We start from the raw sequence: 25,527 nt of genomic DNA, 5'->3' as shown, positions 1-25,527 counted from the left end.
TTTAATATGACTGCTAGCAGTTAGTGTAAGCTAACTTAACTTAACTTACATAAGCCTACCTGCAGATGTTTCCTGAGGTTGGACATCAACATTTTCGACGTCGATAGCATTTTGACCGCTGAAAAACATTCTTTGCATTGCACGGTTATGTTCGAACCCTTCTCACATTTTTGTATGAATTGTATGTTTTTTTTTATATTTCCAGCACTGGAGCGCGTTTTTTATCCATAGCCATAGCGGAAACTCCCAGACAGCTTGAGAGGCAATTTAACTGTCAGGCGGATGGGGCTGCAAATTCAAATCAATATCAAAAGCATCAGAATAGCATCAAACTTTACTAAACGGCTGTGGCTGGAAATGGCAAAAGAAGACATTGTGCACATCAAAAACATGCAATGCAACAAAATTAATGTTATTCAACATATAGCCTTGCTTTTTACAGAAAATATTGACATAACCTGTAATTTAATAGTTTCCCAGTTACTGTAACGGATTACAATTACCTTTATTTTGTAATAAAATTATGTAATGCTGTTAAATGTAACTACTTACGCTTCAACACTGTTCATTAGATCAATCAATAGTCCACACAACCATTTTAGGACATTTGATCACTGCACATATTGATTCCCAGGGTTTGATGGCTTTAGCAAAGAACATCCCGAAGACAATTCCCATGATGAGTAGTCACCATAAAACATTTAGCAATCAATCTGTTGGGTAAACCCTATGGGTAAGCCACATTAACTTAATCTCCATTTGTTGCTTAAATTGCAACTAAAAAAAAGAATAAACCTGGGTGGTGTTCACACTACTTTCTATATTGTCTCCTGGTACTAAATTGCTTAAAAGCCCTCTCATGACTTTTATCCCTTTTTCACATGAAGCTCATTAAAGCAGAATTGACTAGACTAATGTGGATTATCACATGAAACAGCACTGAAAGCAGATAACTTTCAGCACAATTTACCATTAACTGTGTCCCTATGCTGTGATGTAAAATGCTGATATACAAACCCCAAGTAAAATTTCTATTTTATGCTCAAATTAAAACTTGAAAAAAAGCTGATTTGTTTTAATTGCATTTTAGACGCGTGTTCCAATGCTCTCTAGTATTTAGTCTTCCCAGCAGCACCCTTTGTGTGCCTCTGTGAAATATCTTAGATTACCGTATACACTATGACGCATGTCGTCTCCAGATGTTTGTTGCCACATGTCGAGCAGTCAGATTACGCCTTATTCCCCCCCATTACTCACACATCTAAAGCTTGCAAGACATGTGATTTGATTAATAGTCATATTGATTTTGATGGTGCGAGCACCCAGTGATGCAGTATCTAACTGTTCATGAAGAGATTTAGCCCAGAGTGATCTTTATCTGAGAGCAACTACTTCTGGCACATGTTTTTGTTTTGGGGAAAACAGAAATGATTTATGTGGATATTTCAAAATTTGCATCATGCTGTTTTGATAGCGTGTCTGTCCTCTGCTCCATGGTACTCTGGGAGCTGTGTGCTTGATGCTCTCTCTCTAGACATTGAATATTATCTTCTCCATTTAAAATGTCTTCCTCTCCCTATGAACCCTCCTTAGCAACTTTTCTTAAACTTTTGTGCTTTTTTTTGTCCCCACTTTGCAGGATGAGCTCGACCTTTCAGAGAAACACAGGGAAGCCATGTTCGCTCTGCCTGCAGAGAAGAAATGGCAAATCTACTGCAGCAAAAAGAAGGTAAAAGACTCACTGTGCATCATGTCAAATATCAGCCTTCACAAGGTTGCTGCCGACTGGCAGCCTCTGCTGAATAATATCTGCAGATACCCTGCCAAGTTTGTGTAATCGCCTCCCTCGTTGATTTGTTGATGACTGAAGCTGTGAGTTGTCTATAAACACAGACCACAAAACCTTGTATCGCTGTATTCCTCTGCTCACACCAGCCATGAACGTGTTGTCTGCATAGTGTATCTGCGGATCGCAGGTTTTCATCTTTAACGTCAGGTGTATACAACTGCCTATAAGATGAAAATGCACACATTTAGTAGCAAACTGTCAAACTAAACCACCTATAATGTACTGTAATGGAGGACATGCTATTATTAAACATATACTACGCAGAGAAATACCCAAACACAACTCAAACGCACCACTCCAGTACCATCAAGAGTACTTTCTAATGACTTTATTCCCCAGTCTATTATGTATCTCTTCAATTACAGTCACTTTCCTAATCACTACATAATAAGTCTGTACTGCCTCTTCAAAGCTCCACCATGAATAACTCACCTAAGTGGATGTTACATAAGTTGTATATAAAAATAGTGATGTGTAGAGGGAGTAAAACAAACATTAAATCCACCAGATTATCTACTAACAGAGAAGGCAGTGTCAGGAATTATGAAGTACCGAAATACATTGCAAGACTGAATGCAAAATAATTTTCTAGTGACTCCAAAGAGCGTAGTTTCTCCCAGACTATAAGGTCCTTGTCTCATTGTTCGATTGTCACCCCTGATTTAAAGGGAGGATTTTTTAATCATGCCGTTTCTCCTTTTAGATAATACACCTGTCCCATCAAAGCATTTGTGTAGCCACAACATACTCTACCACTCTGTGTGACGGTGTCATATTCCATTATGTCTTTTCTTCTTGATAAAAGGACTGTCAGCTGTTCCTCCTTTGCCTGTATATGAATTCCTCTCCTGCATGCAGGACAGCACAGACGTCTGGACTAGTTTAGATCAACTCGAGCTGAGCTTTCCAGCCACCACTGCCCTCGCATTTTTACAGCAGTGTTTCTCAAGGCCATAGTATGTAGGTATGAGTGTGTAGGATATCCTGTCCTGACTAATATGCAGACAGGGCATACTTTTCCTACATCCGGTTACAAACTGGAGGTTAGGAGTGTTGGGATTTAGTATGATGGATGGATAGTTGATGCCCTTATCCAACTCTCAGGATGAAAGCAAATAAGCATATTTCCCGAAATGTTAAACTGTATCATTAAAGATCCATGTGCCAATAATGTGTATTTATGTCGACAACTCATTTTAATGCCGAATTTTTGAGTCAATAAATATGATAAGAGGCTACATCAAGGTAAATGATTCCTTTCTGACTGTAAACTCAACTTTAAGTATTGATGCACTCATGACTTTGGCTGTACACAGCGCTCACTGGCCAGCAGCAACAAGGCGAGAGAGGGTAATGGAAATGGAAACAGCACGGTGTATGCTCCCGTTTCTACTGTGTCCCAATTAGTGGCCTCATTAGGAGTTGTCTCGGGGCCCAAAGTAGCCTCATAAGGCGTTTTGAAAATAACCCCCACATGTTGCTGCTCTGCCTTTTGTGTGTTCAGCTTTCTAGAGCTCATGCAGGGTTGTTTCAGTGTTTGTGTGAAGGTGGAAACACATCTTTATGTGCAGCATCGGCCTGCAGAATGGGGGGAGGAAGTAGTGACAGAAAGGCATCAATATTGCTGACTCGGCAGCAGGCTCTGGCCCCGACCCAGATACAAACTCATCTGAGCTCAGAGAGTGTGTGTGTGTGTGTGTGTGTGTGTGTGTGTGTGTGTGTGTGTGTGTGTGTGTGTGTGTGTGTGTGTGTGTGTGTGTGTGTGTGTGTGTGTGTGTGTGTGTGTGTGTGTGTGTGTGTGTGTGTGTGTGTGTGTGTGTGTGTGTGTGTGTGTGTGTGTGTGTGTGTGTGTGTGTGTGTGTGTGTGTGTGTGTACAAAAGAGGCAAAGGAAGCGGTCGGTTGTCCAAGGCAAACAGGAAGGCTTCACTTCCATAGGTGCAGCTTTTGTGTGTTTGGCAGGGGGGATGATAAGGAGGAAGGTGGGGTCACTGTCAGGGCGCTCTGAGCGATGAGGGCGCTCTTTTTTGCCAGTGGTTTTTTGGCTTCAGAAGTCGGGCCGGGCCAGGAGGAGATAAGTCAGTCAAAGCAGCAAAGCTTTAGCTGTTTGGTTTGGCCAGGCACCTGAGCCAATGAAATCATGCTGCACAGAATCAATCTCCTTCCTCCTTCTTGACAGCTCTCTTCCAGGCTACATCATCTGCCAACACACAGATTTACTGATCTGGTTGTTAGCAGAGATTTTGCAGTTAGGTCTCAAATTTCAGGACAGAGCTGTAACTTAACTTCTCTTTAAAGCAGACTCTAAGTACCTGAGATTGATTACGGTTTCTTAATGTGCCTTTGATCTTTACTTTCTCAAATGTGAAAAAGAAATAAACTCCCAGAAATACACAGCCCACTTTTCTCTCTCATCATGACCCTAAAAAAACTGGAGACATGTCAGGGTTTGAAGTGCGCTGACTTCTGAGGTGAAATATGAACTCTTTAAGATGCAAAAGGAAGTGGTCCCACCTCTGCGTCTGATCCACTCATGGACTGAACTTCTTCCAGCGCCCGCCCATGGTCAAGCTGGCACCGGACCTGAGTGGAACAGCAGGATCAGACCTTCCCCATCTCTGCACGATCCCTGCAGACCAGCCAAGGCTTGCAGTTTCTGTCAGAGCAGCCAAGTCTCTGCAGGCCGCTTTATTAACTGACGCCCAATTAGTTTCTGATGGTCACAGCCCGCTTGCGCTTAATGGAGCAAGAGTTAAAATGAAAGCCGGGGGCCCTTTTATGTACAAGCCAAGTTCATGGTCAACTCATTTTCTCCTCAGTGTTTTTCCCTTGAGTTAAAAATTAAATCATCTAAGAAATGTCTCGCACTTATTGAATTTTTTCCACTTGTAATACAAACGTGCCTGTCAGGAGATTAATCCCAGCATAAATCAAGCCATGTCCTTAATCCACAGTTTTAACATTCATTTGCTAATCTCAAGATTTTCTCAAGCAGCTGTGCTCTCTTTTCTGCACTTCTCACCAGCTCTTGAAACTCAGTGAAGCGCTTGATGATAAAGTGGGCTGGATATTTGTGTCGCCCTACTTTAAGTTCCGGCTCTATTCTTTGGCTTTTGGCTATATTTCCCCGGACCGTCTGTTCCCCATGTGCTTGTTGTTGTTTGTATGTTTCATGTCTTTCAAAGCCGATTGATCTGAAAAATAATTAAATTGGAGTTCTCTAAATGGTTTACAGTTGGACTTTGATGTATTCAAACATGTCACATAAACCAAATAACAGCTTGTTCTGTCAAATATTTTCCTTTTAAGACCACGTTCTTATGTAACATCTTTAAATACCAATCGCTCCAAGTTACTATTCATAAACCAATCTTTTTTTGATTAACTTATCTCATGTTCTTTTTTTCCCATATCATTATAATAATTCCTTTGCGGATCACTGCACATCATCATTCATTCTCTATGATTCTCTTTTTTTTAGGAACAAGAAGAAAATAAAAGTGCAACTAGTTGGCCAGAATACTACATTGATCAGCTCAATTCAATGGCAGCTGTAAGTAATAACATGAACTGCATTTATTCTTTAGTATGTGAAAATAGTCCTGGAAGAAGGACTCGTCCTCTGTTGCTCTTCCTGAGCTTTCCTGATCTGATTTACTATTGCAGTGAATTATCCTTCAGACTCAGCTCTTCATAATGTTTAATATTTTGTCCAACAGAGAACGACGCTCCTCGCTCTGGAGAAAGAAGATGAGGAAGAGAGGAACAAAACCATTGAGAGCTTGAAGACGGCTTTAAGGACACAACCTATGAGGTGGACGAATACTTTCCTCTTCTCACTCTTTCCTGTTGTTGTTTTTTTCTTTCTTCATCTCATCCTTCTCCTTTACATATAATGTCATCCATCATCACATCTCCTTTCATTTAACCTCCTCTCACCTTGTCTGTCAATCTTTTCAGTTCCTCACAGCAGTATGTAAATGACTCCTTTAAGAAGCAAACACCCGTAAAGGTCACTGCAGTGTTGGCGGCTGGCCTTTCCATTTCGGGAACCTGAGCTTTTCACTGCACTTTATTCATAGTCCACAGTTATTTATTACATTTACTAAAAGTAATTCAGGTATAGCATGAGGTAATGGAGAGTGGACCCACATTTAGGTATTTGGTATGTGATACTACAGCTTTACTCCGGTACATATAAAAGTGGTCTTCCCAGAGGCACTGCAATCAAGTTCTCACTGACCTAAGATGATATCTCTGTTCCTGCTCTCCTCTCAGGTTCGTGACCCGTTTTATCGACCTGGACGGCCTGACGTGCATCCTAAACTTCCTGAAGACCATGGACTATGAGACCACGGAGTCACAAATCCACACGTCTCTGATTGGCTGCATCAAAGCTCTAATGAACAACTCGCAGGGCCGCGCCCACGTCCTCTCTCACTCCGAGAGCATCAACATCATCGCTCAGAGCCTGGCCACGGAGAACATTAAGACTAAAGTGGCGGTGTTAGAGATCATGGGCGCCGTGTGTCTGGTGCCCGGTGGACACAAAAAAATCCTGGAGTCCATGCTGCACTACCAACGCTTTGCTTGTGAGAGAACGCGATTTCAGGTGGGTGGGAGCAAGTGGAGTGCACAGTTCTGTTGTAGAGAAGATAAAGTCATTTAAAAGCAACGTTGTGTGAAGGTCCTAACACCTGTGATTACCTCTCACCCCGCAGACACTTATAAACGACCTGGACCGGAGTACAGGGCGATACAGAGATGAGGTCAACCTGAAAACAGCCATCATGTCCTTTATAAACGCTGTGCTGAGTCAAGGCGCTGGAGAGGTGAATTATATACATCAGACAGCTTTTATGCTTCCTTTGCCACTATGTCATCATGTCCCTCGGCCAGTCACTCAAGAGACTCTTTAAAACATTGTTTGCATCATTTCTGCTAATTTATGATTTTTTTCCAAATACAGACAAGTTTGGAATTCCGTATCCACCTACGATATGAGTTCCTCATGTTGGGGATCCAACCTGTGATCGATAAGCTACGCTCTCATGAAAACTCTACATTAGACAGGTGAGTTGAAACAGAAAATAAATGTACTGTCTCAAGCTTCGAAGGAATGTGCCTGCTCCAGAGTGCTAATCAGTGTTTATTGATCAGAAGCTGAACAACATGAAATCAAAGAAAAAAAAGCATTCATTTGGATTGGATTAAGAGAACATTTTTCTGAATTTACACATCCATAAAACGTTTTTAGTCATGCTTAAAACAACTGCCGATTCTTACACAGAAAACAGTAAAAACAGTGTTCCATCACTAATTTCCAGAGAGATCTTGCTAAGTAAAACCTGAAGTATATAAGTGCATCACATTTGCAGGCTGCCTCTCTAATCCTGTCTTTTTCCTCTCACACTCTCAGGCATTTAGACTACTTTGAGATGCTGCGGAATGAGGATGAGCTGGCTTTGTCAAAACGGTTTGAATCGGTACGGAGAAGAAAAAGACTGTAACTTCCCAACATTATTCTTACATTATTTGTGAATGTAAAATATTTCACAGGAGATATTCACAGGGCTGTTTCACTTCTTCTCCTCCAGGTACATATAGACACTAAAAGCGCCACCCAAGTTTTTGATCTCATCCGCAAGAAGATGAACCACACTGATGCACACCCGCACTTTATGTCTGTCCTGCATCACTGTCTCCTCATGCCACGTGAGTGTTTCTTTCATCATTTATTACGGGGCTGCAAACTATAAAATGTTTGGACAAATACTAAAATACAAAAATGTGGTTAAAAGCTTGTGAGTTCCTGAAAAAAAAAAGAATATATATATATAAATATAAATATATATATATATATATATATATATATATATATATAGAATGAACCTTGAATATATTGAATGGAAGTCTGAATATATTGAATGAATGTCTGACTATATTGAATGAACCTTGAATATATTGAGTGAAAGTCTGAATATATTGAATGAAAGTGAATATATTGAATGAAAGTCCAAATATATTGAATGAAAGTCTGATTGAAAATATTCCCATTAGCGCTAGCTTAATAGCAAAACGTTCAGGGGCACTCCAAACAGTGCAGCTTAGCTGGCTTATTAGCGCCAGCTGCATGTGTAAATAATAGCCACTGTGGATGAGAGCGCAGTTGACTGCTGGAAGTCAAAGACATTTTGACGCTGGTGATTTTCCTTTAACGCTGGCTAAAACCTCTTGGGGGGGAAAAATCCTCTATGCAAGAAAAAACCCTGAAAAATAATGAGGCTCCAAACAAAGTAGTAGTATTACTCCCACAAAATACACAGTGCATCGGTACCTTCTGGTTTCTGGCCAGAAAGATAAGGATGTTGACTTTGTCAAGATTAGTCAGTCCAGAAATTGGATAAGCACATTCCAAGCCATACTCTACTTACTCAAAGGAGGCTATTATTTAGGTTTTGTTAACCTATTTTTCAGCACCCTAAAAAAACGCATTTCCCATATAATTTGTCTTGAAAACAAAGAGCCACCAAACGGCCGCAGTATCCTTTTTCTTTAATGCTTACCTTCCATTCTAAGTGGCTTTTTAATGAGCTCCCCTCCCCTTTCCCCCTATGTCACTTTCCTAAAGCATTTAGAGTATAATTAACACTTCAGCTGCAAAAACAAGTGTTGCGATCATATCCAAGAGTTAGTAAAGTGCAAGCCTGTGATGGTACTCAAATAGAAAGAGGAATTAAGATAATATCACAGAATATGATGTGATGCATTAAATATTGTATCCTGGTAAAGAGCAATAACAGGATGCCTTCCCATAGTAATGCATCTATGTGTTTAAAAGGTTTTCAAGCTAAATAACAACACAACAGCAAACTTGCTGTGCTCCATGATGGATGCAGTCTCACCAATCAGTACCAAATACATCTCACCGTGTTGTTACTTGTAATTATAGTGCCTCTCTTTGGTTTCTCAGTTATGAGCAGTAACAAACTCATTTTGGAAATCAGTCCTTTGTTTCCTCATAATCAAACAGCCACTGTGGATCCAACTTCAGCCTGTAATTTCTGAGACACTAATGGAGATAGTAATCCCAATGGCTGAGGCCAGCAGGCTAATGGGAAACTCTTCCTCCCTCTCTCCTCAGACAAGAGAAGTGGTAACACGGTGCAGTACTGGCTGCTGCTGGATCGGATCGTCCAGCAGATTGTCTTGCAGAACGACAAAGGTCACGACCCCGACGTCACACCACTGGAGAACTTTAACGTGAAGAACGTTGTCCGGATGTGAGTACTCTGATTTCCTCTGAAACAGACTGAATGAGTATATGGAACAGATGACTCAGCTGCCAGACTGAAGAATGTAGAACAATGTTGTGTTTCATGAGAAATTTAAAGGCGCATGCTCAACAGTGTTGGCTCAAAAATAGCTTCCCTTTGTAAGATTAGAGAAAACAATGAATGGAGTTGTTCACTGTATTTAATTATTGTTCATTATGTGTCATCCTTTCTGCAGGCTGGTCAATGAAAATGAGGTCAAACAGTGGAAAGAACAGGCAGAGAAAATGAGAAAAGGTTTGTAAGACCATACATTACCTGAAATAGAATAAGTTTGTTAATTAAAATCATGTTTTTGAGTGAACTCCATATGATGAACATATGGCTGCGACTTCCCATCACAGAGCACCACGAGCTGCAGCAGAGGTTTGACAAGAAGGAGCGTGAATGCGATGCAAAGACTCAGGAGAAAGAGGACATGATGCAGACGCTCAACAAGATGAAAGAGAAGCTGGAAAAGGAGAGCACAGAGCACAAGAATGTCAAACAGCAAGTGGCTGAACTCACCGTCCGACTGCATGAACTCAGCACCGTACGTTGTCCTATATATTCCCTGGGTCACTATAATAACCTTAAAATAAAACCGGATTGAATATTATGGTGGATATTGACATCCAGGGATGGTCCAGAGCAAGTTCACATAAGAGGCAAAACAAACTGTGTATAATCATCCAACACAGTGCCCTAGATAAAAAGCTGAATGCAAGAATAGAAACCATTTAACACTTGTATCTCATTGGTTTGTTCCTTTATGTTGTTGCTTGCCTGAAAATGCAACACTTTTTACTTACCCTTTATTATTATTGATATGTCGCCAGAGTACTAGTTACCCAGTCCCATCAATGTAATGATGATGAAATATGTATTAAGAAAGACGCATTCATAAGGAGTTCAAGAAAGGAACTAATAAGCAACTACCTAACAAAAAGTAATGCATTAAAAAAACAAAAATTTATTGTTATAAGTACTCGACCCACAAGCACTGGTATTCTAGGACAATGGTTCCTACCTTTTTTGGTTAATGACCACTTGAAATGACCCGTACTCACAGGTTAGGCCTTTCACTTGAAGGATTTTTAGAAGCTTGAAGAATGGATGCAGTATTTTTACCCAATCCCCCTTCTAGGACACAAATGAAGTTAAAGTTGAACATTTTATAAGAAACAATAATAAATGTTTTGGGTTTTTTTTTCACATCCCTTTAATCATCTTCTGACCCCTTTGGTTTATGTCCCAGGACATAAAGAAGGGATTTGTACAGAACCAAACAATATTTCATTATTTTAAAGTTGAAATGATAAGGCTGGTGCTATTCTACATGACAGGTATTCTCCTGTCCAGTGTTATCTGTAATATTATTTAAAATCTCCCGGTTGTTTTACTCTCCTTGAAGAGACAGGCAGCTGTCGTTCCTGGAGGTCCTCCCCTCCCCCCTGGTCCCCCCGGTGGTCCTCTGCCTCCCCCACCCCTGCCAGCTTTTGGTGGTATGTGCCCACCTCCCCCACCGCCGCCTGGGGGCATGATGCCTCCTCCACCTCCCCCACCGCCTCCTCCAGGTGGACCCCAACCTCCTACTGGACGACCACCCATCGGAGGCATCCCTCCCCCACCAGGAGCACCCCTAGGACCATCTCTGAAGAGGAAGAACATTCCCCAGCCAGCCAATGCGCTCAAGTCCTTCAACTGGGCCAAGTTAGCTGAGGTGAGAATAGTGGAGACACAAAAAGAGCTGACTATATAATAATATATTGATGTTTATTTTTAGAAAATTAGATATAAATATGTTATTGTCCTCTGCTCAGAATAAACTGGAGGGCACTGTGTGGATGGAGGTGGACGATGCCAAGGTTTTCAAAATCCTGGATCTGGAGGACATTGAAAAGACCTTCTCAGCCTATCAGAGACAGCAGGTACTGAGGACGATGCAACCATCTCTCCCTTTCTGAATTTAGACTTGGCTTGTGTTGGCATTTTTTACATTTCTCCTGTTTTGCAACTTTTGATTTCTCAAGCAAAGTTGGAGAAGGGAAGAGGTCAGATAATTTACAACAAGTCAGCCTGAAGTAAAAAAATAAAAATAAAAAAAAAAAGTAAAAGGGAGAAATTGCCAGATTGATTTGGGGATTTTATTAGATGCAACATTTTCTTGCTTGAATCATCTAAATCTTTTGCTATTTTTGGTTGTGGTTTTGATCATTTTTCCATATGTGATTGACAATGCATGAGTGAGCTGCTGAGAATCGACAATTATTTTCTTCCTATGACTGCAGTTCATTTAGTTATAAGATATTTATAATTGGTAGTGCCTTTATTAGTTGAACAGAAGAGAATGAGCATGTCTTTCAACAGTTCAAGAAGCATGTCCTAGACACATAATGACATTTCAATGTTTTTTTTAAATGAATTGACTGGAAGGACCTCTCGACACAAACACAGTGACACAGCGTTCAGTAAATTCAGATCCGCAGTTTAAACCTGATTAGTTTAAACCGAAACCTGACAGATTGATTTTCTTATGTGCACAGCATGTGAACTATAAGCACGTATTGATCAACTGAACACCCACTCATGTCTCTCTGCTGCTCACTTCATTACTGACGGCTCCATCGTCATCCATGTGCCGAATGAGCCTTGATTCATTTGCCGTTTGTTTTTTTATGGGCTGCAATCACGTAACTGCTGCTTTACTTATTCTAATGAGTGCTGACATCTTTCCTGCTTCTTGCCTGCATTTTAGGACTTCTTTATGATCAATAACAGCAAACAGGTGAGTGCACTTACAGTACAGTAGATATTCAGTCTGGAATTTGTGTCACTCCTCGTGAATTCAATCAGACTTTATTTATGTTATACGTCATGTCCTATGAAACTTCTTACTTAATGTGTGTCCAACAGAATATACGACGTGTCAGACTGTTGACTCTTTATTTGTGCGTGATGTTTGCATGTACTCATGAATGTGAAGACCACCGTGTGACTGGATTTTCAGCTCTTGTTTGGGATTGTAGGGCATGTGTCGTCTCCGTTGTTGTGTGTCTGTGAGTGACTGTAACTAAGATTGATTTGTGCATGTTAAAATAGCCTGTTGCACTCTAACCTCTTTATCACTTTGCTCACAGAAAGAGGCAGAAGACGACATGCTGAGCTCTAAAAAAGTCAAGGAGCTGTCAGTCATTGATGGCCGTCGAGCTCAAAACTGCAACATCCTGCTCTCACGGTAAGTTTGTGTCAGCATCATAACACTTTATAAAACATTACTGACACAGCACACATTGTGATGGATTTTTTTTCCCATTGTATCTAAAATGTTTTTTTGTTTTTTTTTAAATTAGAGGATACGCCACCTCGAGAAGGACTTAAAAACTAAAGACATTAAGAGACTAGGAAAAACTAAACAGAACTATAATGTAGAATCATATACTGTATAATACTATAATAGCATAAAAACACCATGCATAATCAAACAGGGCTCTCCCACAAACCACACCCACTACAGTCCATCTTTATTACACGCATCATCTACAAAAATAATTAACTGCCAGACCAGATAACATTATGTCAATATTACCAAACTACACAAGGTAGAGAAAGAAATACAGATGACAACGAAAAAAATTGAAAACAAGCAAAGATGTCTTAAAGTGGAACTGACGGGGCTTTTTATTTAACAGCTCATCTCTCATTTTCTTTAGAAATTATAGACCCAAAAAAGGTGTTAAGTATGTCTAAGTGAGTATCGTGATTTAAATGTAACTAAAAGCGGTCTGAAATATGAAGGATGGCTAAAGTAATGCATTTACAAATCTGTTTTGTGCTGCAGCCTGAAGCTTTCAAATGAGGAGATGAAGAGAGCCATTCTAACCATGGACGAACAGGAGGACCTTCCCAAAGACATGCTGGAGCAGGTACGCCATCAGCAGCAAGTACTGACGGATCAATCCAGTGTGCTCTCATTTAGTGATTGCACTTTGACTGCTTACTAAAAAACAGCAGTAGAGTAAGTCCATGCCTGTCAGCAGCACCTTCAGCATTTAGCAATGTTTTCAGAGCTATTGCTAAAAGTGTGCAAGGTAACAAACATCGGCATGTGCTACAACTCTGTTAACACTATATTTTGGTGAGGAAAGATTTTCTTGAGTTTGCAGTGGAAAGAGACAGTGAGATACAAAAGTGTGACAGCCCTATTTAGCTACCAGCGTATGGCAAATACACTTTATTAGACAAACCCTTCCTCTGTATTTAACAGAAACGAATACAGGTGAAAGTTTGAAATGTAAATGAAAGAGTTTTTCTGTTTTGTGCCATCAGCTGCTGAAGTTTGTCCCAGAGAAGAGTGATGTGGATCTTCTGGAGGAGCACAAACATGAGCTCGACCGAATGGCAAAACCGGACCGCTTCTTCTATGAGATGAGCAGGTACTTTACAGTTTTTCTTTCTCATGTGATAGCTTTTTAATTCTGTATTTAACAGATGTACTGATATAATACTGACCTCTGACCTGACAGCTCCAGCTCTGTGCAGCACTCTGCACTCTGAGTCAGGGTAGATAAGTGAAATGACACATGGGTTTCTACTTTGTTGGAAACAATAGCTGAATGTGTGAATCACTATTTCTTCATTGTGTTGGTGAATAAATGGAGTCTGCAATGTAATAACATTAATGTAATAAGTCCTGTCAGATAGAAGGAACAAACTCAGTCAAACTTGTCACAACTCAGCCACTAACTGCAAAAATACATAAAGACCCGCTAAAGAACAGAAAGAACGCTCCTACAGTTTAGAAACAATAGAAACGTATTTGTGTTAGTTAAATGCAGAATTATACAGTCAGTTTTTTTGTTTTGTTTTGAATAATTTACTGCGGTTTGCCAGTTTTTGTCATTGGAGTTTTCTCGGAGTACAGAATGGTTTGGAGGGCAGATGTCACTGTGGTATTCATTAGCTGCAGAGTCAGTGGTTTATAAGCTGAAATGAAAAAACTGCCAAAAATAAGCTTCATTACCACAACTTTATATGTGCCATTTAGTGAGCACACAGGCGGTTTGCTTTATTTTTGCTTAAGCACAATGTCCATGTTTGTGGCTTTTTTCTAAATTGTTGGATTTCCCTGTTTATAATTTATTATTTTAGTCTATTTTTGTTCTCCTCTTACATGCATTTTCCATCCCATCCAGAATAAACCACTACCAGCAGAGGCTGCAGTCTTTATACTTCAAAAAGAAGTTTGCAGAGAGGATAGCTGAGATCAAACCAAAAGTTGAAGGTGGGAAAAGTTTCATACCTTCATACACCAGTGACATTAACTCAAACATATTTTTTTTTTTTTTTTTATAAAGAACTTAACATTACATTTGTATTCTATTTTTTTTTTTTTTAAGTAAGAAAAGTATTCTTCATTGAAGCATCTCTGTAGTCATCTCTGATAGTCAAAATTCCCATGTTTTGTATTTCTACGTTTTTATATTTGTCAAGCTACCTTAGTTTAAAAATCAGACCGATACCTCTAATGACCTAAAAACGTGTATTTTCTTTTGTTTCCTGTCTCAGCTCTGACCCGGGCGTCTAAGGAGGTTTTACACAGCAGGAACCTGAAGCAGCTGCTGGAGGTGGTGCTGGCTTTTGGAAACTACATGAACAAGGGTCAGAGGGGGAACGCTTACGGCTTCAAGGTGTCTTCCCTTAACAAGATTGCCGATACGAAATCCAGTATCGACAAGTAAGAACTTTATTCAACTGTAATATCAAAACCTAAAACCAAAAAAAAAAAGAACGGCATGAAATATATAGAAATCACATCTGGAACAGGGAATGTGATATAGTTGAAAGTCTGTATGGTCATTTATATCTGAATGCACTTAATAAAAGCAATATATTGCACATTTGACACGCTCACTCTCCTTGAAGGTTGGTCCGCCTCAGTGTGCCTCTGTCTCTGTTTGCAGAAACATCACTCTCCTGCACTACCTGATCACCATCCTGGAGAAGAAATACCCCAAAGTCCTGATGTTCCAGGAGGACCTGCAGAGTCTCTCAGAGGCAGCCAAAGTCAAGTAGGTGGAGCTGTGGAGAACCTGCTGCATGACATACGAGGCATTCAGACCCAAAATAAAAACCATCCCATTTGTTTGACGTCCTGTTGTGTTCTTAAACACCCCTACAAGGCACAAGTACACTTTATATTTTACAATTACCGTTTTCCGGCATACAATTTATAGAGCTCAATGTTTCCGACCACACTTGAAGGCAGTTTTATTTCACAGCGTTTTGTTGTGTCTTCCCCCTGCGGCACCCCCCCCGCCGCAGCCTAAACACAATACCCCCATTCAAAATGAATGGAAAGACCTGTGTTTTTGCCTGACCGTTTGACAGACAACGCAGGCTGTCTGAACACGGCCTTACTCTTGTTTGCTTTCCATTTTGTATGAAACCATCACTTTTCTTCCTTTTTTCGCAGCATGACTGAGCTGGAAAAAGATATAGGCAACCTGCGCAGCGGCTTGAAAAGTGTGGAGAGTGTGAGTCACAAAGATCTATGACATAATGCATGCTTATGTATTGGTCCTGCTGTTACACAATGTTTAGTGCAGGTCTATTGTCCTTTCATTTTTACTTCAATTTCCTCTCCTGGATAACATTCACTCGTAGGAGCTGGAATACCAGAGGAGTCGACCGCAGGAGCTGGGCGACAAGTTTGTGTCGGTGGTGAGTCAGTTCATCACTGTGGCCAGCTTCAGCTTCTCTGACGTGGAGGACTCTCTCACCGAGGCCAAGGAACTGGTACGTCATGGCGGCTGAAAACTTGGGTGCGCGTTTACGCAGATCACACAGCACCACTGTCAGTTGTAGACACCGAAAGCTTGCATTCCATTTCCTCTGGGCGCAGCGGTTTCTACGTGCCTCACTGACATCATCAGTCATCTTTTTAGGAAAGCAAACTGATATTGAAGTGAAGTGTTTCAGCTTCCTGGTGCAGCACCTCTGACACTTTATTGGTCCGCTTGCTTGTTGCCATGTGTGCAGTTCAAGAGAGAAAACCAGGAACAGGCAGAGGATATTATTTTACACAATTATGTTGGACCTATTTTATTTCATGAATGTTTTTATCAAAAGAAACGCACTGTTACATGTTAGTGCGGGTGGCCCTTATGGAAATTAGAAGCCAACCGAACGAGCCCTTCCTTATCGCTATAGTGTAGTACAAAAGCAAGAGGAAACAAACCTGGATTTTGCAGCCATTACCAAAAATGGGCTTTTTACTACCAGAAACCTGAGCATATTCACCTTTCTAGGGAGTGCTTGACACCCTGAAATTAAATTTATGAGTCTGTCCACATTTAGTGCAGAGTTTTTTTTGTTTTTTTTTATCTCAAGCATGGTTTTTCACCCATAGTGCTGTGCTACATTGACCCACTGGTCACATGGCAACCATTAGTTTCTGTAAATCATTTACGGTGTCCCACACTGGTCCTCTGTGTTCATGATTGGGAACCAGAGAACATGCTGCCCCTTTAAACAGCTCCGTGCATCTGCTTTGTGTGTCTCTGTTGCAGAATACCAAGATGTTAGGAAAGAAAGTGACATTTTAGGCATTTTTGTAACAGAAATCATGTCCCATTGTGAGGAAAGAAAAAAAAAAAAAAGTATCACATGAATGCACTGCAGATTAATAAACTATTAATTTGAGTGATTACAAATAATTTAAGTAGGTTAAATGCATCTTTGCCCTGCCTGATAGAGTTTGTGTGTCATGGACGGATCTCTACACATCTTACATGTTCTCAGCATGATCGCACATCTGGATGTTCTCTTTTTTAACTTACTCTGAAAAACACTAAACTAACACGTTGCCTTAATTTGGGCTCTGGCTCCAGTCTCTGGCCTGAGCTGTAATCAGTAGCCGGTCAGATCTGGGTTAACACGGGCTTCAAAGCCCGACTACTGGTACCCTGCTCTTATTTCAAAGAGCTGAGGATCTAATGAGTCTCCTGTAAAACCGTCAAAGACGGAGTAAAACACGGTTCTACTGTGTCCTGCTGTAAATCTAATCCCTGTGTGCCCCCTTCTCTTTGGTCCCACAGTTCCTGAGGGCAGTAAAGCACTTTGGCGAGGACGCCGGTAAGATGCAGCCAGATGAGTTCTTTGGCATCTTTGACCAGTTCCTGCAGTCGTTCGCTGAGGCTCAGCAGGAGAACGAGAACATTCGGAAACGCAAAGAGGAGGAGGAGCGCAGGGCCAAAATGGAAGCTCAGGTGTGTGATCGTTCCCCGTTTCCATAGGATTCTTGACAAAAACAACCACAGTTATAAAACAATTAGAGTATTTAACTATGGAGTATAATCTAAAATATTATAGGAAAAAAAAAAAAAATCAATCTTCCTTTCACAAATGAAAAGTAGTTTTGCCACTCTAGTCTTTACACGTACAAAGTCTTGCTTTAAAGAAATAGTTTGACATTTTGGGAAATATATTAGCTTTCTTGCCGAGTGGTATTGCTACATGAGTGGTATCAATCTTCTCATCTAACTCTTGACAAGAAGGGGAATAAGTGTTTTTCCCAAAAATGTCAAACTATTTCTTTGATGCAATAGTTAATGAATGGTTAGGGAATTCTTTTTTTTTAATACAATAACTTTTTGTTTCTGTGTCACCAGCTGAAAGAGCAGAGGGAGAAGGAGCGAAAGGCCCGGAAAGCGAAGGCCAACGGGGAGGACGACGGCGGCGAGTTTGACGACTTGGTGTCAGCGCTGCGATCAGGCGAGGTCTTCGACAAGGACTTGTCCAAGATGAAACGCAACCGCAAGCGCATCAACAGCCAGACCACCGACGCGAGCAGAGAGCGACCGGTCACGAAGCTCAACTTCTAAGCGGGGTTGAGGTCATCACTCTTGCCTGGCTCGCCCACCTCCTGCTCATCATTAGCTTCCCTCTGGGTCGAACTGACATGCACATTCCTCTGCACCCTCCTCCGTTCCCACCCAGCTCGGCCTTGCATCATCGCTGCAGAGCCACACAACACGTTCAGACCTTTCATCCTGAGATTTTGACATTAAACGGAGCAGATGCCAAAGGTTGTTCCTAAAGACATAAATCAGATCATTCCCGCTGGAGGATCAGTTTGGTCAAATGAAATGTTTAAATAAAACAAAGTTGTGTAAGAGCAGGATGTTTTCTCCGCTGGAGGAAAGTTTCCAGGTCTAAGAGATGCTCACGCTTGTTTGATAGGAAGCGTTCTGTGCTGTTTTTGTACGTCAGAATCTATGCACAGAGTGAAACGTGCAGCCTTGATGCTCAATCCAAACAGGAAGAGGATTCCATTAAAAACACAAGGGGCCATTTTGTACGGACTGATTTCATAGATTGAGAGGGGCTGCTTTCAGTTGTCCAAGAGAGAATTTTTTGGAGAAAGACTGAATCTGAACTTCCTCTTAACGCTGCTGTTTTCCTGCAGTCAGAACCATCACAGGACTGAGACACTGCGTTGTTAGACAGACGTGGTTTTGACGGCAAGCGACGCAGCTGAGAAGTTTCTTTTCTATTCATCATTATTGACATGCAGCATTTATATATCTGATCACTGTATGTTTTATTTGAACTTTTTCCCGTTAAGAGCTGGCCTTAACTGTTGTTTTAATTGTTAAGTGGGTACTCTCTAAGGCCTGGGCCTAGTCTGCAATTTCTCAACAAGTGTGGACACTCGTGTCATAGATTACATATATCTATATATACGGTTGCGTGCTTGTTACACATGCACATATAAAGTCATAATTACTATGCTAAATGCCATTAAAACAATACCCAGTGGATGCAACAAACTTGCTTTTCCTGTCTGAAGGGAGTCCCCTCCTTTACGTTTCTGTTTTCTATACACTGGCTGGATTTACACTGCAAAAACAAAAGAAAAAAAAAACCTGATTTTAAACTGTGTGATCCACATGTGATGTTTTCATTGTTGTAGAAAACATCACATGTGGACGTGAACCCTTTTGATTTTAATTTGTCCCCTCAGCTGTGTGAATCCATCCAGTGTCAAACACCTCCATTGGACTTTTTATAATTTAAATATTGCCTTCCATTGTACAATGACCTGATGATAATAAATGGGAGAAAACGGTTATGAGTTTTTGTATTCGGCTAATTAGCACATGCACTTGAATTAATTCTTATTCAGTCTTTACGTTGGGTCAAATAGCAATACGTGGACATAGAAAAAAGGATGGAAGATATTTTTTGTGTTTGTTTCTTAACCCTCCTGTAGTCCTTGTCGAATTTGACCCATTTTCAAAAATTTTATCAGAAATTTGGGTTTCTTTAAACCAAATTGTCGACAGAAATAACATGGATGGTTCCATGCAATTCTCTTCACAAGTAAAACAAATGATCAGTTCAATACTTTTGTTGAATTTGGTGTTTTTTTGTTTGGTTTTTTTTATACCATTTTTAGGAAAAAAATTGATGAACGTTGAAAAAAGTGACAAAAATGTCGGGAAAAGTGTTGAAAAAGTAAAAAAAAAATTTACCCAGAAAAACAAAAAGTTGCATGGTAGACAGGAAGACAACACAAGGGTGAAGTATTTAACTTCAAAAGGCTCCGATTGCCACCAGGCTCATGGCTCCATCTAGTGGTCAGTAGCTGCTACTGAGCACACTACCTGACCTACGCCAGCCTCCTACGTTTAATACAAATCCAAATGACTATTTAAACCAGATAAGTCCTCATGAATGGTGAATAATTTCACCCACCATGAAATCTAAACAAAATAGTACATACATTTATTAATTTAATACGACTGAGGTCATCGCGTTGCAAAGTAAAAGTCACAGGCAGTGAACAGCAGCGTACGTTTGTCTGTTTCTAACCTTATGAGTCAGTGGTTGGGCACAGGCCATAATTACACAGGAAAACCAACAGAAAATGTTGATACAATCTCTTTAACACAGTTTATTACATATCCAATACTCTCCTTGGAGAGCATAGGGATTTTTTATAGTTTTTTTTAAGCTATAAACGCAACTTTATAACTAATGTTTAAAGTACTTTTATGTACAACCATATTTATACCACAACCTGTAATTGAGGCTCACTTCAGGAGAAAACCATGAGTCAGCTTGTCATCTGGCTCCTGCACAAAGCGTGAAACTCCGGTGTAAAAAGCTCTGCCGGCAACTTCCACCACGACAGCCTTGAAGTCTCCACACTTTGTCTCCTGAACAGAAACACAAAAGAGAATCACAAACATGTCTCTGTAAACAGAAATTTGTAAGTAGTATTTTTTTTTTTTTTAAATGGACAAACTGTTTTGCCACAGTAGCAGAATCCCAATAGTCAAAAAAGGATCATGTTACCAGAGTGACTTAGGTCAGAGGGGCGCAAACGGGCACTGAAGAAAACTGGTACCTCAACAGCTTTCCCTGTGAACTGGGACTCAGTGGCTCCACTCTGAAACGTCCTGGTCTGGTTCAGCTGGATGAGACCTTTGTGATACTGGAGAGCCACTCGGGCTGTAACACCAGAACCAGTGGGGCTGCGGTCCACCTGAGAACACGTTTAAACCATGTCAAGCCAGGTTTCAGATAGCTCTCCTCCTCAAAGTGTCAAATGACAAGGTGTCCGTAAAGTACCTGTGCTTCAGCAAACACACAGATATTGGCGGTGGGATCGGAGGAGTAATTATCTTTGCCGTCTGTGAGGATGGTGCCATAGAGGAAGGCCAGATCATCACTGGTTGGGTGGTGCAACTTCACCTAGGAGAGAACAACACAAATAAATGTGAAATCAACAAAGGCAATGTGGGCAAAGGTATGTGGACAGTCCCTTTTACATATATAGATTTTTGTCTTGGGCTATTTCAGATGTTTTCTCCCAGTTTGGTTTGGAAGAACTAAACTGCACACCTCAATCCCACTGAAAGAACTAACACTGACTGCAATCCAGGCCTCATCACCCAAAATTATTTCTTACAAAAACTATTTAAATACAACATATACACGCCTTTTAAAAGTTTTCTAAATGTAAGACGAATGCAATTTGAAAAATGGGAAAAAGCTTCACCAGACAAACTGCCTATATTGTAAATATAGGGGTGTCCAATCCTAAATAATGCTCTTTATTCCACTTTCTTCATACTGTGTGCCTTCCACAAAACCAACATTATAGATGTTATTGTATTCATTAGTGGCAAATTGTAGCCTGACATGGTCATACTCAGATTCTAGTCGGAACTTCCCGACCTCGAATGTTGTGGGTGGGGCTAAGTTCGACTGGCATCCAGGCTAGGCAAATTGTTTATTAGAAAAAAAAATTCTGCATCAGAACTGAAACTACTAATACTATGTGTAGTAATTTAACACAATAAACTTCTTACCTGACATTTGACAGCATTGGTCACTGCTGTGGCTGCATCTACCAGATCTCGGGTCCTGGACTTGGTCACATTGAGGCCAAACTTCTGGGCGTCTACAAAGGCGTAGAAGGCTCCTCCATAGCTGATGTCAACCGTCACTTCACCAAACCTTTCCACCGTCACCGTCACATCTGGTGAAAAGTAATTTAGTAACTCCTGCGGAATAGAAAAACACCTGAAAACAGTCTGGTTTCTTCAGGGCGAGTGTCCTACCTGTAGCAAATGCAAACGCTGGCACGCTGAGAAACCTCACTCCTCCTGTTTTACCATCAGAGTACTCGACAAAAGCCTTCACCAGACCACAGGGACAGTGGATGTTCACTTGGGTCTCTGGTGACTGTGGTTCTTTCACCAGTTTGTAGTCCACAGCGAAGCGCCCCAGTGCGATGACTGCGTGGCCACACATGGTGCTGTACCCCTCGTTGTGCATGAACAGCACCCCCAGATCCGCCTCAGGTACCTCGCTGTCCACAATCAGGGCTCCGTACATGTCGTAGTGTCCCCGCGGCTCGTACATCAGCACCCTCCTGAGGTGATCCAGATGTTCCCGGACATAACGACGTTTGGACAGCACACTGTCACCTTTGACCTCTGGGTAGCCGCTGTGGATGATCCGTAAAGGCTCTCCACCTGTGTGCATGTCAACCACTGAGAGCTGCTCTCCCTCATGAGGTGGAAGCTGCAGTTCCATCTCGGTGCTGATTTAAAAAAAAAATAAAAATAAACAGTTCTTTTACATCATTTTTGTATTGACAAGGCTCATTATTGTCAGTAGATTATTTGCAAACTATGTCTTCTCACAGGTTTCCAGATTAAGGGACATACACTCAGTTGCCAGTTTATTAGGTACACCTAGCTAAAACTAATGCAGGCAAATACAACTGACCTGCAATGAATCCTACTTTCATGAATGTTATAAAGAGCTGTGTGATAATGTACTAAAAAAAACCAACAAAAAAACATTTCCGAACAATGTGCAGCCGGCTCTATATGTCAATGCTCAGGATTTGTCCATTGTAAGAGCTTAATTAAGGTTTTTTATAACTTTATTTAAAGGAACAAGTCATGACATAAACTAGGGTGATGTCTTCTAAAAAAGCTTTCTTATTCTTTTAAGAAGAAACTGTATAATGGTTCGAGGTGATGGGTCAATCCGATTTAAGGTGCAGTGGATTTCGGGTGGGGGGGCAGAGAGGGGGAGAGAGAGAGAGAGAGAGAGAGAGCTTATTTTAACAGAGAAGACGCCCTTTTTGCTTCTCGTGTGGAGGGGTTACCTGGTCAAAAACAGGATTTCATGATCTCAAGCATCTTTTTGAGAGGATTACCAAACATGACAGCAGTAGGACAACGGGGTATAATTGGAGCAAATAGCTACCTGAACTGACAGCAAATGGAGAAGAACAGGTAAGTGCCCAGTCGGATGATCACCTGTGTTAAAACTGTGTGGGAAATGTGAAATAGCGCTATATGTCACATTGTTAAATGGTGTAATTGTCTGGTTTTGCATACGTGCAAAGTATAGTTGTTATCCCATCATTTTGTCCCACTGGTGTTTGATTTCATCAATAACTCACAAAAAATAAAGTTTGTATTGTTGCCTATTTGTAGATTGTGTTTTTCCAGCATTGTAAAATTGTACATCTCTCGTTGATGCTTTTTAATCACCATAATTGATGAAACATAATATGTTTTCAATCAGTTACGAATTGTATGAGGACAAGGGAAACATGATTTTGAAGGGAACTTCCCGTTATTGGTCAGGAAACTGCATCTGCACATTCAATCGGTTTAACCTGGATTATTACGAAACCAATTATCATAAAATAAAGTTGGGCTTTAATAGAAGTGAATGGGTAAACGACGCGAATATTTGTAGGACGGAATATGTGACCATGCTCTCCAGTAAAATGCTGCAAAAGGCCAGCGCTCATTGAATTAGTACAACTTCAGAGTAGCAGCAATTATATTTACCTGGTTTAGATATTCTCTGATACTATGGGCCAAACTTCTGCAGAACCATAGACAGCAGTAGAAGTGCAGAACTCGTCTTTTTGGTTTTTGTTCTGCGCATGCGTGTTTCAGTTTGCAAAGACAAAATTAAGTCATTAGTGCCACCTTGTGTTCTGGAGGGCTGAATCAGAATGCCAGGCATTGTTTGCAGACGTTTGAACTTGCTTTAAGAAACTGAAAAATATTTATAAGCTACTATTTCCATATTAGCACTGATGATGAAGAAAACAGTCAATGGAAAGGAACAGCTTTCTTAATTTTGGAAATGTGAAGGCATCCGCTTTGCAAAATGCTCCCTGTGCCCTCTCCCCATGTTTCCTTTCTGTCTTTACTGTTAAACAAAATAATCTTTGAAGAAAAGAAGTAACTTAATAATGAAACTGATTTCAACAACTTTTCACGTTCACAAATACTGCTTGGACTCACTGGATCAACAACAACACAGTTTTCAATGCTTTAGATTCACATTAAAGCCTCTGAACACCCATAAAGGTGTTTTTGGTTATTCTGGCTGATTAGATTCTTTTCAGGTTGAAGGTGGGCTGGAGTTTTGATGGAAACTTATTAGGTCACAAATTCTTTCTACCAATAAGGATGACAATGGTGTCATTTGTCCCGCCCTAACAGGTGCAACAACACTAACAGTGGACTCAGGAAGATGTCAATCACTCAGTCTAACCACACCCACACAGGAAAAGGTGCTGGAAAAGGCCCAATCAGCCACATTAAAGGGGAACTATGCAGGTTTTTTTTAGCTTAATTTACCTTAACTGAACAGCTTCGGAGTCATTGGAATAGTTATATGACTTTTTTCGGGTTGAATGGTGGTCGTCTTGCTTCCCCCTAGCGCCTGTGAGCAGTGTTTTTTGCAACTTTTGGTCGGCAAGCCGCCGGCCTCAGCGCCAGGAAGTATCGCGTGATATCAGGTCTCACGATTTAACGAATTTCTTCACGGCACTGTACACATACACTCCCCCATCCAGGAACCAGCTAGCAACAACAAGGTAGTGATGGAGTTTTACACACTATCGTCATGGCTGAGTCGGCAAAAAGGAGCAGAAAGCTAGGAAAGCATTGTTGGAGGAACAGAGAAAGAGGAATCGGCAGACTGATGAGCGAGTTTTTACACAGTGTTGCCAAATATCTATTCCGAAGCTGTAGGGGAGCTCTATAGAGAAACCTGTGAGCAAAAAAGCGAAAAACAGCGAAGAAATTTCCAAACTGCACATCGCCCCTTTCACTATAAACACTTGTGTGGGTGTTCAGGGCCTAAGACTTACTTTTGTTGCATAACAAAGGAGACTAAACACCAGATGGCGAGCAGGAATCAGTTTTCATTATTCATTTCACTGTTGACAGGTTCCCTGTATGCATGCAATGTCATTCATGCATCTTATTTAAAATAGATGCACTGAATCAACTAACAGCTACATGCTTACATCCTCACAGTTCATACCTACATGATTCGCAGTCCCACAGAATATTAGAAAACATCATGAACTAAAACTGTAACCATGCTGTTTGTTAATGTACATTATTCTTGTCCAAACAGAATGAAGAAATGCAAATATTTGCATCTCCATGTACCGTTCTGGTTCTTTTAGAGTTACATAGCAATGTGTACAATAACCCATCATTTAAAATCTTCTGCAATCCAAAAACATGATTTGCATAACTATATAATCTAGTAGACAAAGATAAAAATTCATTCATACTGAAATACTGAAATTCAACATTAGAGCAAATACACCTGAGCAAGACGTATAGTTACATGAGGGAATGAATGTACAGTAAGTTTGCTGTAATTTCATGTTAAAATATTCTATATCTTGTTTAAGGAAAATAAATATTTTAAAAGAAAATTTAGATAATGATAAGTAACAACAAAAATTCTATTAAACCACCATTATTGCATTCCTATTTCACATACAAGGG

General features: G+C 40.6%; 2 protein-coding genes across 5 annotated transcripts in view; one reads left to right on the top strand and one right to left on the bottom strand.

The window, feature by feature from the left end:
- daam1b (dishevelled associated activator of morphogenesis 1b) overlaps positions 1-19,295 on the top strand; it is a 49,282-nt gene extending 29,987 nt beyond the window's left edge. For 2 of the 4 annotated variants that reach the window (XM_028605083.1, XM_028605084.1), the window contains exons 3-26: positions 1,640-1,729; positions 5,329-5,400; positions 5,567-5,661; positions 6,126-6,459; positions 6,569-6,679; positions 6,817-6,920; positions 7,267-7,333; positions 7,445-7,562; positions 8,992-9,130; positions 9,360-9,418; positions 9,526-9,713; positions 10,575-10,883; positions 10,984-11,091; positions 11,919-11,948; positions 12,301-12,398; positions 13,002-13,086; positions 13,490-13,596; positions 14,356-14,444; positions 14,729-14,897; positions 15,124-15,231; positions 15,636-15,696; positions 15,827-15,958; positions 17,260-17,430; positions 17,833-18,045. In XM_028605083.1, the coding sequence (XP_028460884.1) occupies positions 1,640-1,729; positions 5,329-5,400; positions 5,567-5,661; positions 6,126-6,459; positions 6,569-6,679; positions 6,817-6,920; positions 7,267-7,333; positions 7,445-7,562; positions 8,992-9,130; positions 9,360-9,418; positions 9,526-9,713; positions 10,575-10,883; positions 10,984-11,091; positions 11,919-11,948; positions 12,301-12,398; positions 13,002-13,086; positions 13,490-13,596; positions 14,356-14,444; positions 14,729-14,897; positions 15,124-15,231; positions 15,636-15,696; positions 15,827-15,958; positions 17,260-17,430; positions 17,833-18,045 (3,057 nt within the window). Of the gene's footprint in view, positions 1-1,639; positions 1,730-5,328; positions 5,401-5,566; positions 5,662-6,125; positions 6,460-6,568; positions 6,680-6,816; positions 6,921-7,266; positions 7,334-7,444; positions 7,563-8,991; positions 9,131-9,359; positions 9,419-9,525; positions 9,714-10,574; positions 10,884-10,983; positions 11,092-11,918; positions 11,949-12,300; positions 12,399-13,001; positions 13,087-13,489; positions 13,597-14,355; positions 14,445-14,728; positions 14,898-15,123; positions 15,232-15,635; positions 15,697-15,826; positions 15,959-17,259; positions 17,431-17,832 lie in introns of all 4 variants that reach the window. The other 2 variants (XM_028605085.1, XM_028605086.1) reach the window with 2 other exon arrangements.
- Positions 19,296-20,096: 801 nt separating this feature from the next.
- On the bottom strand, positions 20,097-23,695 carry l3hypdh (trans-L-3-hydroxyproline dehydratase). The gene is made up of 6 exons (XM_028606071.1): positions 23,554-23,695; positions 21,796-22,280; positions 21,544-21,713; positions 20,801-20,923; positions 20,577-20,714; positions 20,097-20,385 (listed from the first exon to the last, which is right to left on the bottom strand). The coding sequence occupies exons 2-6, from the start codon at positions 22,271-22,273 to the stop codon at positions 20,260-20,262; spliced, it is 1,035 nt and encodes a 344-aa protein (XP_028461872.1). The 5' UTR covers positions 22,274-22,280; positions 23,554-23,695; the 3' UTR covers positions 20,097-20,259.
- Positions 23,696-25,527: the final 1,832 nt, after the last annotated feature.

The sequence above is a fragment of the Perca flavescens genome, chromosome 18 (genome assembly GCF_004354835.1).
Source record: "Perca flavescens isolate YP-PL-M2 chromosome 18, PFLA_1.0, whole genome shotgun sequence".
NCBI classification, from domain to species: Eukaryota; Metazoa; Chordata; class Actinopteri; order Perciformes; family Percidae; genus Perca; species Perca flavescens.
This window is presented reverse-complemented; position numbering and strand designations above follow the sequence as displayed.